General features: G+C 30.6%; 3 protein-coding genes across 3 annotated transcripts; 2 read left to right on the plus strand and 1 right to left on the minus strand.

The window, feature by feature from the left end:
- The first annotated feature begins 2,473 nt into the window (after nt 1-2,473).
- Nucleotides 2,474-16,604, plus strand: Hrs (Hepatocyte growth factor regulated tyrosine kinase substrate). The gene is made up of 13 exons (XM_068776158.1): nt 2,474-2,575; nt 2,795-2,879; nt 2,969-3,072; nt 3,827-3,987; nt 5,064-5,179; nt 5,942-6,062; nt 6,413-6,514; nt 9,852-9,996; nt 10,887-11,053; nt 12,252-12,385; nt 12,695-12,821; nt 13,398-13,595; nt 14,527-16,604. The coding sequence occupies exons 1-13, from the start codon at nt 2,542-2,544 to the stop codon at nt 16,186-16,188; spliced, it is 3,156 nt and encodes a 1,051-aa protein (XP_068632259.1). The 5' UTR covers nt 2,474-2,541; the 3' UTR covers nt 16,189-16,604.
- LOC137932512 (U6 snRNA-associated Sm-like protein LSm5) lies at nt 6,949-7,646 on the minus strand. The gene has a single exon (XM_068776161.1). It carries the CDS (start codon nt 7,560-7,562, stop codon nt 7,275-7,277), a length of 288 nt encoding a protein of 95 aa, XP_068632262.1. The 5' UTR covers nt 7,563-7,646; the 3' UTR covers nt 6,949-7,274.
- Nucleotides 7,906-9,465, plus strand: LOC137932511 (targeting protein for Xklp2-like). The gene has a single exon (XM_068776160.1). The coding sequence runs from the start codon at nt 7,946-7,948 to the stop codon at nt 9,278-9,280; it is 1,335 nt and encodes a 444-aa protein (XP_068632261.1). The 5' UTR covers nt 7,906-7,945; the 3' UTR covers nt 9,281-9,465.
- Nucleotides 16,605-17,601: the final 997 nt, after the last annotated feature.

The raw sequence follows: 17,601 nt of genomic DNA on the forward strand, positions 1-17,601 counted from the left end.
CTCATTTCTAACTATATCATTATGCATTACTAATTTATTTTTAATGTTATTATTTATTTATTCAAATCAAAGATATCATTCCTTTACGAAATATTCGTACCTACAAGTCGCTGATTTCAAAGTATTAATTGTTTTATCGATAGATATTAACGATGACTAAATATTACTATTGTAATACACTATGCTCGTGTTTCATTTATTTCATGTTAAATTATTCATTCTATGTATTAATGTGTAATTTTTTTTAATTCTTGGACTCATAAAATTTTACCTTTTAATTTTATTAAATAAAAACAAACGATTTACCTGTAAAAGGTTATGTTGAATGCGTTATTTGAGTAAGGTGAGGATGAACTATTAAAATTAACTTTCTTAATTCCATAAGGTCGTGATACATTATTTTCATTGCTAGCATTTGTATTTGCAACGCACTTACTTTTATTTTAATTGCTAATAACATAGTATTACAATTTTGTAAACACTTATTTAGCTTTATCAGTTTTTTCTTATTCACTTCGAGACATTCTCTGAGAAAATCATTATTAATCATAGTAATTAATTATTTTAAATAAATGCTATTAAATTACGTGTATAAATAATTTTACTGACACTGCAATGAGTAAAAATGGTCTGTGAATTAAACAAAGTAAAAATTAAACTATTCATCATACTAAGAATTTAGAACACTTGTGTCATAAATTTGTGATAAGATTTAATATGATAACTTATGAGCAAACGCTTGTGATACCTAACATAATAAACCATTTTTATACAGTTTGGTTTAGTAAAAAATATTTCATGTATTGGTTTTCTAACGCCCATTACTTCAGCAACTGCATAAAATTTTGGCGAAAATTGGCAAAATTTGAAACAGAACTATGGTACAATAGGTAGAAGTAATAAAGAAGTGCGTCAACGTATACAGAATCAGACACAATACATGATGATACATCTAAAGAATTATAGTCACAATTCGAATTACTTAATTCTTTGACACAATTGCAAACTATAATACAATGCACACAAAATTTAAGGGAGGCTCAATGCTTCGTTGACTAATTGGAAGTAAAGATATTTTATTCGCCGGACGGAGTTAATACAGCGTTCTTTCAATTACAGTTTTGTAAGCAAATGAAACTGTCAGAAATATTATCATGAAAATAAAGTAGTGTTTATTTATTGCTTCTTTCTAATTGGAGGGTAATCATCAGTTTTGTTTATTTCATTATAATCAAGAAACTCGTTTTTATCTGATTCAATGTTTCTAGCTTTAATTAAAATTGTCATCGTTTCCTTCTTATTTGTATTTGATTTTGTTGTCTTTATAATATGTCGAAATTAATCTGGAAATATACAAATTGGTAAGGTAAATAAGAACTATCAATATATTAAAACCTTTCATTTTATTAGGGTATAATAACTATAATTTAAAATAAACGAGAAATATTAAATAGGAAAATACATAAATTTTAGGTAGAGTGCATCATTTACCAAATGCTAGAACTTAATTTTTTGAAATTTGAAATAAAAAGTTGTTGGCGAATTTTATGCCTTTATTTCGAGGATATATACTTTCTAATTCTTCCATAATAACAAGCAATTTATTATTTTTAATTTTTAAATTACAAAATAAAAGCTTCATTGTACAAAACTTCGCTTGTCATGACAGAACATTTTAACAAACTTTTTCTCGTAACAGGATTATAGTCATCCCTAAAATCAGAACCTATAACATGAAAAAAAAAATATTATGTGCTAAAAGACTGACTGACTCCTATTGTATATTGAGAGACTTTTCTGGAAGCCGGTATTCTTAAAACAAATATATACTTTTTTTATCATGTATTAAATATATGATAAAAAAAAACAGTTTTAAAAATGCAATATACAAAATTATTTTTGAAAAGCTTTGGTACAAAATACAATATTCTCTATTTAATCATAACCTGAGAAATGTAATAAGTTTGCATTCTACCAAGAATAACCTTAATATTATATATCAAAATAAATGGCAATCGATAAAGACCAGGAAAATTTTGAATAAACATTTTTGATCACGAACATTAATATTTTTTTAATGAAAATTGTCATAAATATTAAATTTCTGGAAATTTTGTGACTTTAATACAGCTTCTTATTACTCTTAAGTAACTTAACATAAAGTATAAAACATATTGTGCACAAGGGCTTTTACGAATATTCTTAATGTTTTTCTAAAAATACACAGTGTTGCTAAATCAAAATATTTTTTTTTAGTTTCTCTTTAGATTGTGTAATGAATTTAGGAAATTTTTCTCGCTTTTATTCTAAAATTCATAAATATTTCTATTAATAATATTATTTATATATAAGTTACATTATTTTGCAACATTTATGTAACTATAACTCAGTTTTTTTATTGAACTGACGTTCACAGCGAGCAATGTTAAAATAGGAATAACAAAATTGACATAGTGAGCTGTCATTTTCTGACTATCGAACGATTCATCACAGTTGATTTTCTAAAACAATAGTTTGATTAGTAAATATACAACAAAAAGGATGTTTCGGGTTAACAATTTTGATAAATTACTCGGTGAGATATTTAAAAACATAATAAAGTGATTTACATAATAATTTGACCTCTCTATGTAATATAAATATACAAATTTTCATTCTATTCTATGCTTTCTTGTCTCCGAGTATCTTGACCTACTACAGTAATTTTCACTTTAAATTGTAAATTTGAACGTCTAGCTTGAAACTTACCTTTAAAACTTACGTCATTTCTTAGATCTTCATGATATTGTTCTAGATAAAGCAACTAGTAATCTGCGTCTGGAACCTGATTGGCCAACAATTCTACAAATTTGCGACTTAATTAGACAAAATGATTGCTCGTGAGTACAGTACCGAAGTGTTTTTTGAAATAATGTATGATGCGTGAAAGTTTGAAAATCATTGAATAATATTTTGTCGTACTTTATAGCCCAAAATATGCAGTTGCAGCTGTCAAAAAAAAATTATATTCACAAAATCCTCATCAAGCAATGTTTGCACTTCTCACTCTAGAAAGCATTGTTAAAAATTGTGGTGAGTATTACTTTAACACTTAATATTACATAATGTTTAATCATGCATGAATTTTGTTTATTTAATCTGATGGGTTATAGAGTAATGCTCTAATCTTTAATTAAATGAAACTAGAAGATAACTTAAAACTTTTGTAGTTTTTAAAGTTTGAAAGGCTGTTTCTGTGACTGTTATCCCAGATCTATTTTAATCTGTCATTTCAAATGAATTCAAATAATTAAATTTGTAATTGATGGTATGCTTTTATTAATAAATAAATATTTGCATATGGTATGGACTGTGATACTATACAGTACACATTTGTTTTTGTTTATAAATAATAAGTGAAGTAGATAACAGTGTTTAATATAGCATCTTTGTTTTCAACTTGTCTTTTGTTATCTCAGCATTGCCTTCTATAGTTCTTGTAATAAATAACATTATAATAAGTACAATTGCATTAAGAAACCCAATCAGTTTGAGCTATAGAGATATAAATTTTGATGCCTAGCAAATTGATTACTGTCCAACATTTATCATCAATCATAAAGAATCAAGAATTTTCAAGTAAAAACTAGACTTTCCATGCTAAGAACATATTAATATTAAATTTTGTCAATTACAACAGTGATATTTTTAAATATGTCAATACACTTTGCTGCTGATCAGCTATAAATATGCTAGTAATGTCAAGATAAAATAAATAATACACGCAGTGTTTGCACATTTTTTATTATTCATTCTATATCAACTATCACTAATGTTTATTTGTAAGGATCTGGAGTTCATGATGAAGTAGCATCTAAAGCATTTTGTGAAATGCTCAGAGATTTGGTGAAATCAACACAACATGAAAATCTTCGCAATAAGATCCTTGAACTGATACAGGCATGGGCATTTGCTTTCCGCAATTCACCCAAATATAGAGCTGTGCAGGTGAGTGATAAAAATTAGTTAATATTAGATGGGTTATTGTTAAACTAGGAATAAAATAACTAATTTTAATTTAGAAATTTTATTTAATATCTTCAATTTGTGTTAGAGAATACACTGTTTTCTATATCCATTAATATAATTCAAGAACTGTTTTATTTTTATTCTTGAGGTAAATCTTTAAATATAAAGTATATTTTTATGTCTTGTAGACTTAATAAAAAAAGTTTGTTCTTTCTTCCAAAAATTTGATATACAATTTAATTTCTATGGTCAAACTTAGGCATCTATTACAATGTAACTTACAATTTTTCAGCTTCCACTAAATCTATTCAGTTAAACATAGCATTATTTTGATTAAAAAAATTATCAAAACCTAAATAGACTTTCAATCGGCCAATGTTACACTACCATTCACATGGGCACTGCTGGCAGTATTGATTTTATAATTATTATAATTAAATTAAGCTAGACTTGCCTCTCATGTAAACCTCTTTGCTTTACCGGATATGTTTGCAAGTTGAGAATTATTTTTACTCAGGAATTCGATAGTTATGTTTTACATTACTTTCATTAAAATCAAATCTTAGTGGTGATAATTAATGTCTTCAATAATATCATATCAATAATAATAATATAATATCTCTCAATCATTGATTACTAAAATTATTTATGTTGGATGTTGTAAGTTATGTAATATGCTATATATAAAGATGTATTTTATTATTGATATTTTCAAAGAAAAACAAATATTTCAAAAAAAAATTTTCTTTATTAAATTATTGAATAACTGAAAAAAAAATTACTAGTAAAACATATTCTTTTATTTTATTAACATAGTAAATTTAATTTTTATATGCATATAAGATATTAAGTGTTATCTGTCATCTTGTTAATTTTTCACCTTTTCCTTATCAGTCAGTTGCATGAGTCACAAGTATTATAAGCAGAAAAGTCTATACCTTTGTTGTTCTGTGAATTTGCTACAAATAAACTCAATGGTGGATTTTTAAAATGTGCCATGTGAACATATAGTGAGGAAATGAAACAAGTAATACACATTTTTATATTGCTAACAGGATACAGTTAATATTTTGAAAGCAGAAGGATACAAGTTTCCAGCATTAAAGGAATCTGATGCAATGTTCTCGGCAGATACAGCACCTGAATGGGCTGATGGGGAAGTTTGTCACAGGTGTGTGTTGTGTTTTAGAAAATAATTTACAAATTTTATTTAAAGGAGCCGAAAGGTTCTCAGCATATGCCCCCAACATGTATAGAAGCAATGACTAAAGTTTGACTCATGATGGCTTAAACAGGTGATAGGCTACCAAAGGTTTGTCTAGGAGTTGTAACCCTTTTAATAGTTATTGAAGTAACATTCTTTTAATACAAAAGTAAAAGCATCATTCATTAAAGTTTTGTGTTGTCTGGTAAGGGGTTGATACTTTGTTGAGTATTTGGTAATGACAATGGTGACATGATTTCTGATATTACTCCAAAGGAAATATGAACTAATTATACTTATATTTCTCCCACACTTGTTATTTTATACACTTTTGCTCTTTAGTTATAGATATCTTTTAATGGATCTTTACCACTCAATATGAGATGTTATGGTTGAAGCAGTGGCCACCTCTTAGCAGATCAGCATTCCAAGCCAGGGCAACTTGTTTCTTATTATGTTAAAACAATTGATAGTTCCAAAGTGCAGTTCCAAAATATCTCTTGATTTGTAAAAGGTTTTTTTTTTTTTTAAATAATTATTTATAAACAAGTTTGTTGTCTTGAAGGTTTATACTTAAGAATTAACAAGAATTCTCAATTTTGAATTCAAGCCTTATGATTTGTAAAAGTGCAATGAGCATTTGAAGACATCGATAGTAAATGCCGAACTGAATATAATGTATTTGTTGTTATTCTATAAAAAATAAGAAATTTTATTCCATGTGTCTAGATGCCGGGTACCATTTTCATTGATGGTAAGACGCCATCACTGCAGAGCATGTGGTCAAGTGTTTTGTCAGCAATGTAGTTCTAAAACATCTACACTGCCCAAGTTTGGCATTGAAAAAGAGGTAAAATAGCGTTTTGTCTATTAATGTTTAAATACAATAAGGAGAGAATAAGGAACCTTTTTAAAAAGATCAAAATTTCACAGCATATTTCAAAACACCTCATAACAAACAGACTGTTATAAGCAAATAAATAGATTTGAGATAATGACTAAATACAGTAGAATTTTTTATAGTCAAAATTATTGTTGTTGACAGCATAATTAAAAAACAACCAAAAATAAACAGGTTAAAAAAATTAAAAGTTAAGTAGTAATTGATTCACACAATAACATTGATCTGTAAATTAGTAAGAAATGCTAAAATCTTGTGTTAAACACTTGTTGAAACATTAAATACAAGTATTATAACAGGTCAGAGTATGTGATGCGTGTTTTGACAAAGTGAGTCGTCCACCATCTTCTACTTCCAAGTCTAAGCCACCAGCCAGTGAAATAAGCACCACTCAAAGCCAGGTATGAATGAAAGATTTTTATAATAATAAATTTAAGACAAAAAGTATTTATAATGATATGCTATATTGAAAATAAATAATGTAATATTTCAGTTGGTGATTTAAGTATTGGCCCCACATTTTGCATGTTTTAAACCATATTACATTAATCTGATTTACCTATCTAATAATAGCCTACTATAAAGTATCTCTTACCCATAAGAACATACAAATAGTAACAAGTGATACTAAAATTAATTTTAAGCAAAAAACATTTTAATTTCAACCATACAAGACTGTTGTGATGCATAATTACTAATCTAGTAATAAACATTATTCACCTTGTTTCATCTATTGATTATTTAGTCTCACAAAAATAAAAAAATAGGCAAGTATTAAAATAATGGAGATTTAACAAAAAATAATAAGACTGAATTTTGGCAATTTCAATATTATTCCAAACAAATATTCGAATTTATGTAGTAATACTGAAGTTTGTGTATGCAAAAAAATAAAATCAGACCAAACAATTTAATATCTAAAAACACTTTAACACAATTTTGTTTTAATGTCTGGTTTCAAAATGATATAATCTAAATATAGTTAGGTTCCACAAAATGCACATTTCCAGTTCATTTAGGTGTATAACCTAAAAGTAATGCTAACCTTACAACCGAAAAATGTTGATGATTAAACACTAATAACTAATTCCCACTTTAATATTTTAATTATAAATAAAATCCGAGTGTATTTATTTGAAAATATTTATTACGGACGTTTTGTTATTGGCCTTCATAAGATTCACCTGGCATTTCACCTCCGGGTACAAGCATAGCAATGTTATTACCGTTTAATAAGATCTGATCCAATTTTGTTATTTTTCTTCCTTCTGGTGTAGATTCATATTCTGTTACATCATCTAATAACATATTTACGAAATCATCAAATCCTTGTAGTGTTCCCACCATCTCTTTATCATTTTTCATAATAATGTGAATCCTCGAACCTATGCACTTATCGACTAATTCCAGCGGTAATAAAGTGTTAGGATTGGGTAAAGATTGTGACATGTTTCCACAGAATTTATCCCTTATTCAATCTTTTAACAACAAAACTGTGTAAACCGGTAATACGGATATAATGTTATACGCTCGCCATACGCAAAGCGTTTCTACAGATAATAAAAATGTTGTCATTTACAACTCAACGTAGCTTGTCACGAAATTATTATTTTTCAAATATGCTTATGAATTATATTTATGTAGATTTGCGCATTATATTTAACCTTTAATTTTTTGTAGAATAAAATAAAGTTAATGTTTTATAAAAAAAAGGAATTGTGTTTTTAAATTATTCTTTATAGTGGCAATAAAAGCAACGATACGTAAATGTCATTTTCGGTTAAATTTCAATTTCAAGTTAACGGTTAAGGCAGTGTAAAGAAAACTTTAAAATGGACAATAAATATATGTACAACTTTCGCGATGATACGTATTTTACAGCAAATAAAATACCATGGATTAAAGAAGAACCTACATCAATTGATGAAGAATACTTTGATAATAATGATTTTGGTGGTATGAGAAAATCATTATCAATGAGTGATCTTAAGCAAGAACCAAGCTATTGCAAACCTATTGGAACTAAACAAGGTTCGTCCAAAACGAAATTTGTGTCTTTGGCAGAATCAGTTTATCATTATCAACGAGATACACCTGGACGTTTCCATTCAACGAGACCCCAAATATTTAAGCCACAATGTAATACAGAACGTCCTGGTCTTACTAAACCACAATCACCAACTCTTCGCTGTAGATCCAGATTAAGGCCTTCACACATTATGTCTCAAAAAGAGAAGGAGGAAATGTTAATAGAAGAAATGAAAAATTTTAAAATTAAAGCGCAGCCTGTGCCTAAATCGGTAATAGTTGGTTCTCAAAATCTACCAGAAGTACCCAAAAAACCTAATACAATACCAGAGCCATTCAAATTAACTGAAAAACAAAAGAAGACTGTACAAACTCCAGAATTTGTTAAAAAATTTAAAGCACGTCCTGCTCCAAAAGACTTATTAGAAAAGCCACAGGTTCCTTTGAGGCAACCTATTGCCCAACATAAACAAGATTTTTCACACAAAGAAAAAAAATGTGAGCAAAAAGATAAAACTGTAAAAGAATTGAAAAACAACCATAAAACTTGTAAGACCCAGAAAACTGGACCCATGCCACCCAAACCATTCTCTTTCGAGAAAAGAGACGAGGAAATAAGGAGACGTAAGGAAGAAAAGATACGGCTTCTAATGGAGGAGGAAAGAAGAATGGCATCACAATTTAAAGCTCAACCATTACCCAATGGTGTCAAAAAGCAAATGATTAGTGCAATAAGTAAAAGTAGTGCATCTAATGCTTCCTCAGAAAAAGAAAACTATGTCAAATTTGAAGCCCGTCCACCAGTTATTTTGTACAAGGAACCTTTCAAACCATTACTAGCATCTACGCAATGTGTAAAACCAGTGCCCTTTGAATTAACAATGGAGAAGAGAGTGGCTGAGAGACAAAAGTTTGATAAATTCTTAAAAGAGAAGGAGGAACAGAATGAAATATTGCGACAGCAGAAGATAAAAGAACAAATGGAAGCAGAAGAAAAAGCACAGGCAGAGCTTAGAGCTAAACTTGTTCACCATGCTAAGCCAATTCCATCAAATGCTCCTTTTATACCTGAAAAATCTTCTAAGCTACTCACTGTTCCAGAAACACCTAATCTTGTAAGAAGGCTGAGGAAACAATGACCTATCTTGAAGTGTTAAGTTACAATATAAGATGGTATTCAAATAGTTAATTAAAAATTATTGACTATGACATATGCAATTCTTATTATAGACATGGTGTATCACTTGTTTTATTTAATGATTTTGCATTATTTGTCTGTGGATTATTCTTCTAAAGGTTACAAAACTTTTATTTCTTAAGCGGATTTAAAAAATAAATCAAGACTTAAAATAAAACTGTGTTTTTATTTGTATTTTAACATGTTTCAGAATTTTTTTTAAGAAACTAAACACAAAATCATGTAAATCTTTCTTAGCTTTTTATTTGATAATATGCTCTTTAGTTATTTTTATCATACAGTATGAAGTTTTTATCATACACTATGTTTACCGACAACATGTTCATGGCTGTGGGAAGTAGTTGGTTGCAGGCAGCTCAACACTAGTCATTGAGGCAATATTGATCTTTGCGGTAGGCCTATGCTTTGCAGTGGGTGTCTATCGGCTAACATGGTGATGATATATACATAAAGGTCTATATTAGAAATGGGGATAGTTCAATCATATGTATGATACAACTAATTTTTTACAGCCACACGAGAAGACAAAGGAGGAATTACAAGAGGAAGAAGAATTGCAACTAGCATTAGCTTTGAGCCAATCTGAAGCTGAACAGAAGGAGAAAGAACGTCGTTCGCGCTCTCTCGTTGCACCCGAAACCTCTTTACATCCCACGAGTGAGTGAATATTCGTCTTTAAAATGATGGAATTTTTTAAATTTTAGGTACATGTTATATAAAGTTGAATTTTACAAAGTTTCATAAGAAAGTATAGAAAACTGATGTTTGTGTATAAAGTATTCACATAGTTTATATACAAAGTGATTGGTTCAAGCTAGCAAAAAGCTTTAAAGCTCTTACCCCTGCTTCCAATCACACTTTATGAAGTAAACCTTTTTCCTATTAGAATGTGAGGACTTATAGCTTCTGGCAGTACAAAGTCTGCAAGAATGAATTTTGTAAATGCCTTTTCTAAATTATATTATAATACCATTTATTAATTATTTCTGAGACCATTCATTTTTCGCTAGAGTGTACCACATATTAATTGATAGCATAGCAGCTATATATTCACCCATTTAATGTTTTTAGTCCTTTAACCAATCACCCAGTATATTCCTTTCCCAAGACAAGTAATTGTCAAAAACAAGACCTGAATAAGTGAAAAGTGTAATTTATTCAGTTTGTGGGCATATATATGCTATAAATATTTATCAGAAACAAAAGTTTATAATTGAGTTTTGTTATCAAAATCCATGCTATGATTAAATGAATAGAGTGATAAAGACTAAAAGTTTGACAAGCACCTGTATAGATGCATATGCATGTTCCTATTGAAAGTCGTCCAATATTATTATTTTCCTTTTCTTCTACTTTTATTAATTTTTTATTACAATAAAAAGCTGGATTGTAAATGGTTTTCAGTTAAAATGTAAGTTTTGTTAAAAAAATAAAATAAAAATAAAAACCATTAATGTGGTTAGAACATAATGAAGTGGGTCAATAATATAATTAAAAAGTTTTAGTTACATAGATTAAGTTCATTGAAATCGTATGTTGCTTTACAGTTTCACCAAGTGCCTCGTCGATTAGTGCCTCACCAGAACATAGCACAGTGGCCAGCTCTGAGCTCTCTCGGTACCTTGACAGGAACTATTGGGAGCAACGATTGGCACGAGACCAGCCGGCAGCGCCCACGGCCCCGGCTTCTCACGTCTCCCATGACACCAATGAGGTGGGTTGACACACATCATAATCATCATATCAGCTGATAGATGCCTATTGCAAATCATAGGACTCCGCTGCTTTGCCTGTACCCAACAACTTCCTGCGATCTTAACTAAATAGTTACATGTGTGTTTCGTCGCTCACAAACATGAATTACACTATTTATATGGCAACTTGTACACTATTTTTAACTGAAATGTACTGCTGGTGTACCTAAATTAATCAATTAAAAGGAAACATCTTTATTAAAATTAAAAGTATCGAGATCTTGGGGGTTCCCAAAATAGGCCGTCGGTGTTTTGGAAAAACATTTACATCAATGCAACAGTCTACCATTTAGATTTGTGTGAGAGTGAGCGTGTATGAAATCAAAGTCGGAAGTAGATCGAAAAATTGCTCGGATGGAGTGACGGGGTGGCGAGGCAAATCGCTCATGCAACCGACGGACTTTATGGCCGACATGTTCTCGAGTTGGACGCAACGAGACAGTAAACCTGATTTAGACCCCTCACTAAGTGGACCGACGACATGATTTAAGTCGCGGGACGTTGCTGGATGCGGGCTGCGCAAGACCTAGCGTCGTGGTGAACTATGGAGGAGCCCTCCGCAAGGTATGCCTCGGCTGATATCATGATGATGAAGAGTATATATGTTTGTGAGTATGAAGGAAAGGTTTTCATTGTAATATACATGTGGATGAAGGGTTTGTGAAAAGAGACAATGAATTATTCGGTCTCGTAATAGACTAGAGTATGAAGTGCATGTATGTTTTTTGTTTCCATTCCCTTTAATATAAGACTTATTGTAAGATTACAAATTTTAGCTACAGAAATATAGGTTGCAAACAAAAAAAAAAGGATTTATTGATTACACAGACATTTCTCGAAGGTTGGAGAGGCAATTAGGTTTAAACATGCTTTTATGTACTTCTAAACTTGCAGACATAAAATTGCAGGCTGGTCAATGTGTAAAACTTTATTTCTTTGTCAACTTGCATTTTGTATTACTATAATCATATTGTACAGACTGGTGTGTGTATATATGATGATCTTATAAGCTATATATGATCACCCTGTGTATATCATCAAATGTGTATCAATGTACTAATAAATGGATTATGGGATCTTATATTGAATTTAATATCATATTATAATTTATAATAGACAATGTTGCTTCATTAACTAATCACATATTTTTGTTTACAGCCTGAGTTTTCTAAACTTCCTATAAACAAGGCTCAAGAAGATGACGCCGAAGATAAAGAGATCGATGAATTTGTGGAATCTCTTAAATCTCAAGTTGAGATATTTGTTAACAGAATGAAGAGTAATTCCTCTCGGTATGCCGCCCGGTTTCATTAATAAGATCAAATATTATTCTTCTGATTAAAATAGTTTCATTTAGTTGTAGACCATTAAAATATAATACAACAAATATAATAATAAAGGCAATATTTTGACTTTTTATCTAACGAGTGGTAAATTTTTTTTTTCCTTGTTTAATTTTTCTATATTTTAGTTAATATTATTTTTATGCAAATGATCAATTACTTTCAAAAATTGTCAGATATAGTTTATATATTACATAGTATAACATTGACAAAAAAAAATAACAAAGAAATATTTCACATAATATCTTTACTTTTCAGAGGTCGCTCCATAGCCAATGACACTTCGGTTCAGACGCTGTTCATGAATATAACTGCCATGCACTCCCGTCTGCTGCGTTATATTCAGCAACAAGATGATAAGCGGGTGTACTTGGAAAGTTTACAGGTATATATATGTATTTCAATAATATACAGATATATATGTATTTCAATAATATACAGGATGATGGTTATCAATGTAAAACCTGTAAAGTGGTGATGTTATACATCTTATCTGAAAATTAATGGTAACAGAAATAATAAAGCGGAGGTATTATGGTAAGAAAAAGTGTTTTCAAAATTCGGTTTACTACGTATTAAAATTAATAAATATTTAGTATGTATCCCGACAAAGTTTATTGCCAGTAGTTAGTACCAATATAAAAAATTAAGTAACGTGACATATTTCAATATTTAAGTGTACAGGCTTTTAGCTGACAAATGAGCTACATGTTTTTAAGTTTTCACATATCCAATTACATGTTATCAATTTTTTAAAAGAAAATTTTTCAATGATAGTATTAATGAGAATCAAATTTATTGGTGTAAATTAACAAATTCTTAAATGAAAATGTAAAAGAGACAATTGTCTTTTCTACTTCAATATATAACCAATATAATACCTTTAAAAAGGTTGTATAATTTGATATTTTTTTTATATGTGCATCCCAACCATGAGAAAAGATTGTGATTGCTTTTTCAGGATAAAGTAACACAAGTGCGAGACAGTCGCGCGGCATTGGATACTCTGCGTGCGGAACATTCGGCACGATTGGCCGCCGCAGCCGAAGCGGCTGAACGTCAACGACAGATGCAAATGGCCGCCAAACTACAGGCCATGAGAAAAAAGAAACACGAGTACCTGCAATATCAAAGGCAACTTGCCCTACAGAGAGTACAGGTATATTCCGTTATTTTAAGAAAATCCTTTATAGTAGACTCCGGAGATCCCCTAAATAATCCACCATTGGTGTGAAGTTAAATTATTCAACTTGCTATGAACTGTGTTTACAGCTTTTGTTTTAAGATAAAAATACTTATTATTGAGGAGTAAACTTACAATGATTTTTGTAAAAAAAAGTTAATGATATTCAACTATATAACATTAAATTACACATCACCCATAAGACACTACACCATAGTTGAAATCGTGTTTTATATTCTTTACCAATGAATATAATATTAAATTTATATTGTATTGTATTTCCCTCGTAAATAGCATTACGAGTTTAAAGTTTCATGCAAATCAAACAATGATATTTTATGTTTAAAAACATGATACGTTTCTGATACATGCAGGAAGCGTCTATTTGTACGGACATGGATACGGAAAACAAAAATTTAATTATTAATTGCCTAGTTTTCAGAAATTAATTTTAATTATAAAATAAATAATAAATCTAAAATGCAATTTTCAAAACATGTGTTTGATACAATTCATATACATGTTCATGAGATCTGTTGGAAAGGCAACCGTAGCTGCCTGTTTTTGATCTTTTGTTAAAAGTCAAATCACCATATGATTAGATCGATTTCTAGCCAGTTTCATCACCAATTTAGCTATATGACCCTAAATTAATTTCTGTATTGATTGCTAAATATAGGCCTCCACCCAAGGTTTCAAAGTGGCACGCATCCTTGCGTTTCCCAACGACCTTAACAAGGTTTATTTATGTCTTATTAGAGTAAGTCAACTTACAGTTAAAGAAATAATTCTGTTCATACAGTACTTATAAAAGATTTTTATATATTCATCTAAGAATTTATGTTATTTAGTTTTAATAGGAAATAGTGTAATTATTATGTGATTTATTGACTTTTTAATTTTATAGGAACAAGAAAGAGAAATGCAGATGAGACAAGAACAGCAAAAACATCAGTACATGATGTCTGCAAACAGCTATTATATGCCGGGTGTTTCTATGCACCATTATCAACCTGGTTTTCCAAATCAACCGATGTATGCGTCTGCACAATTTCATCCTCAGATGATGCCGCAAGCGACTACCGATGGAACTGTGCCCCTTCCAGGACAAGCTCAAATGTCGCAAGCTAATTTGCCAATGGGTGTTAATCAAATAGGTGCTATATCTCAATCTATGCCTCAATTAACAAATACTTATGCTATGACCACTTCTGGAATGACCCTCAGCCAAGCTCCATCCACTATTCCATCAAACATAAATCAACAAAATCGACCTCAACTTGGCCAACAAATGCCATTACAGCAACAAATGATAATGCAGCAAATGCATCAAATGCGAATGCCTATGCAGCCTGGTGTACATCAATTGATGAATCAAAACATTGCAAATGGATACACTGGACCTACCTCTCAACAAAATTCTCAGCAGTCACAGCAAGTACCAAAACAAAATATGCCAAATCAACCCCAAGCTAACACTATGCCTCAAATGCCCATGGGTCAAAATTTAAATACTGCCAATTCATTATTAGGGATGCAAATGCAAAATATGCGAATGCCAATTATGCAGGGCAATCAACCAAATACTAATCAGCAACAATATTCAATGACATTACAAAATCAGCAAAATAATCCACAGGCTGGCACTCAAATGCCTAACATTACACAACCATCTCAAATACCCATGACAAGTCAGAGTATGGCAATGCCAGGACAACAACTAATACAGGGGCAGACATTGCCACACAGCCAAGCCAATGTCACCAGTAACATTGCAAATCAAAACCAAAATGTGCTTACCCAAGGACCACAAGTATCTCAAGGTGGTACACAAATGGCACAATCTCAGCAAAGTCAATTTACACAAGGTCAACAAATGGCTATGCAAGGTCAACCAGGTCAGCAAATGATGCTACAGGGGCAGCCTATGAATATTCCACACCAAAATCAACATAGCATGTCTCAAGGACAGCAAATCCCACAAAATCAAATGCATCAAGTCATGCCACAGATGAACCAACAAATTATGCCTAATAATCTGCCTCAGCAGATACCGCAAATTCCCCAAATGCCATCACAAATGGGGCAACAAATCCCTGGTGCACATCAAATGCCCACACAAGGACAGCAGATGCCCACACAAGGGCAACAGATGCCTACGCAAGGGCAACATATGCCTCCACAAGGTCAACAGATGCCACCACAAGGGCAACAGATGCCTCCACAAGGACAACAGATGCAGCCTCAGGGACAACAGATGCCGTCTCAAGGACAACAACAGATGTCTACACAAGGGCAACAAATGATACCACAAGGTCAACAAATGTCTTCGTTAGGACATCAGATGCCTCCTCAAGGACAACAGATGGCACCTATGGGACAACAAATGCCGTCTCAAGGACAACAACCTCAAATTCCGCAAAATTTCCAAGGACAGCAAATAAAAATGCAGCAACAAAATTTTTCCAATGGCGTACAAGGCCAACAACAAAACCCTAATCAACAGGCTCAAACTCCTACAAAATCTGAACACAATAACAACACTGCAGAGTTGATAAGTTTTGATTGAATTAGTTTCTAACAACATGGAAAGATAATTTTTTTAACGACTGGAATTCATTATGAATATATTTAAATAAAAATGTAGAAGATGTATGCAATAAATTATATTAACTTAGAAATGTGATAAGCTAAACTCTTTGAACCAAAATATAGACAATTTTGAGATTTATTTTAAACTTATTATTACATAGCATTAAAATTTTATTGCATTATATTTCATCATCACAGATATTACTTCATGCTTGTAGTATCCCTAGGTTTTAGCAAAGGCTTTGTAATCTATGTAAATGAGGAAACATGTAAAAAATGTCAGGTGTAGTTATTTAGATATGATATAATATAAAAGTATAGACTTTAAATTTATTTCTCTTTCTGCAAATATATGTTTTTTTTTTAACATTTACATGTAAGTTATGATTTATGATATCAATAAAATATAAACGATATTAGTGTATTATTTTATATATAGAAAAGTAATACATTTATAACTGTTGTGTACCCTACTTTTAGAGATGGGTTTATCACATGTTACCAGGTGCACAGCCTGGTTTTTTAAAAATATTATATTTGTTAATGAGATTTAAAAAAAGCAATTTATTATTATCAAGTTAGCCGATAGACGCCCACTGCAGGGCATAAGTAGGTTTCTCCCAAAGTTCGTTCTGATACGACCTTGAATGTCGTTGATCCATCTAATAAAGTACCTCCCCGTAACGTGGCTACCAGCTTGGGATTTTTATTCTCAGATATCAGCATTAATTTTTGATAGACAATAACAAATGCATTATTATCTCTGATTAGATAGCTGAAGTAGAAAGCTCTCGTGTTTTATTGAAACCGTAGTCAAATATTTTCAATTTTAAAATATGTTTACATGTACTTTAAATACACTTTTATAGAAAGTATATTATACGATGGTATATATTTATATACCATCGTGAACCTGAGGCTGCGAAATGAATGACGGGTGATCATGACTCTTAAGTGAATAAGTCAGATATTTGAGATAAGTTGAAAGATGAGATGATAAGAAGAAGAATAATAAAGGACTACATTAGAAACGGATAATGATGAAAATAATATAATTATTAAATTTTTTGTAGAGACACTAAGGTTATTAAAATCCAACCTTTTTTCAAAAAAATTAAGTACTATAATTGCATTTCTTAACCTTTTGGTTATACACAATTAAAATCTGTCTTCAATCCTGATACGCCTCATGCTTTTCGGTAATATTGTGACAGTGTTAACACATTAATAATAAATATACCCATAACATTTTCGAAATCGAAATCTGTGTTGTTAAAATCAACGTCTATTTTTTTATATTTTGGCATAGTTACCCGTTTTTAAGCATAATATCTCACTAGCGTACGATTTTCACTACATGATGATAGTTACAAAAATTGTGTACATTTTA

Source organism: Battus philenor, unplaced genomic scaffold, assembly GCF_028537555.1.
Source record: "Battus philenor isolate CCGP_79_NKW_IND1 unplaced genomic scaffold, ilBatPhil1.0.hap1 SCAF_9, whole genome shotgun sequence".
NCBI classification, from domain to species: domain Eukaryota; kingdom Metazoa; phylum Arthropoda; class Insecta; order Lepidoptera; family Papilionidae; genus Battus; species Battus philenor.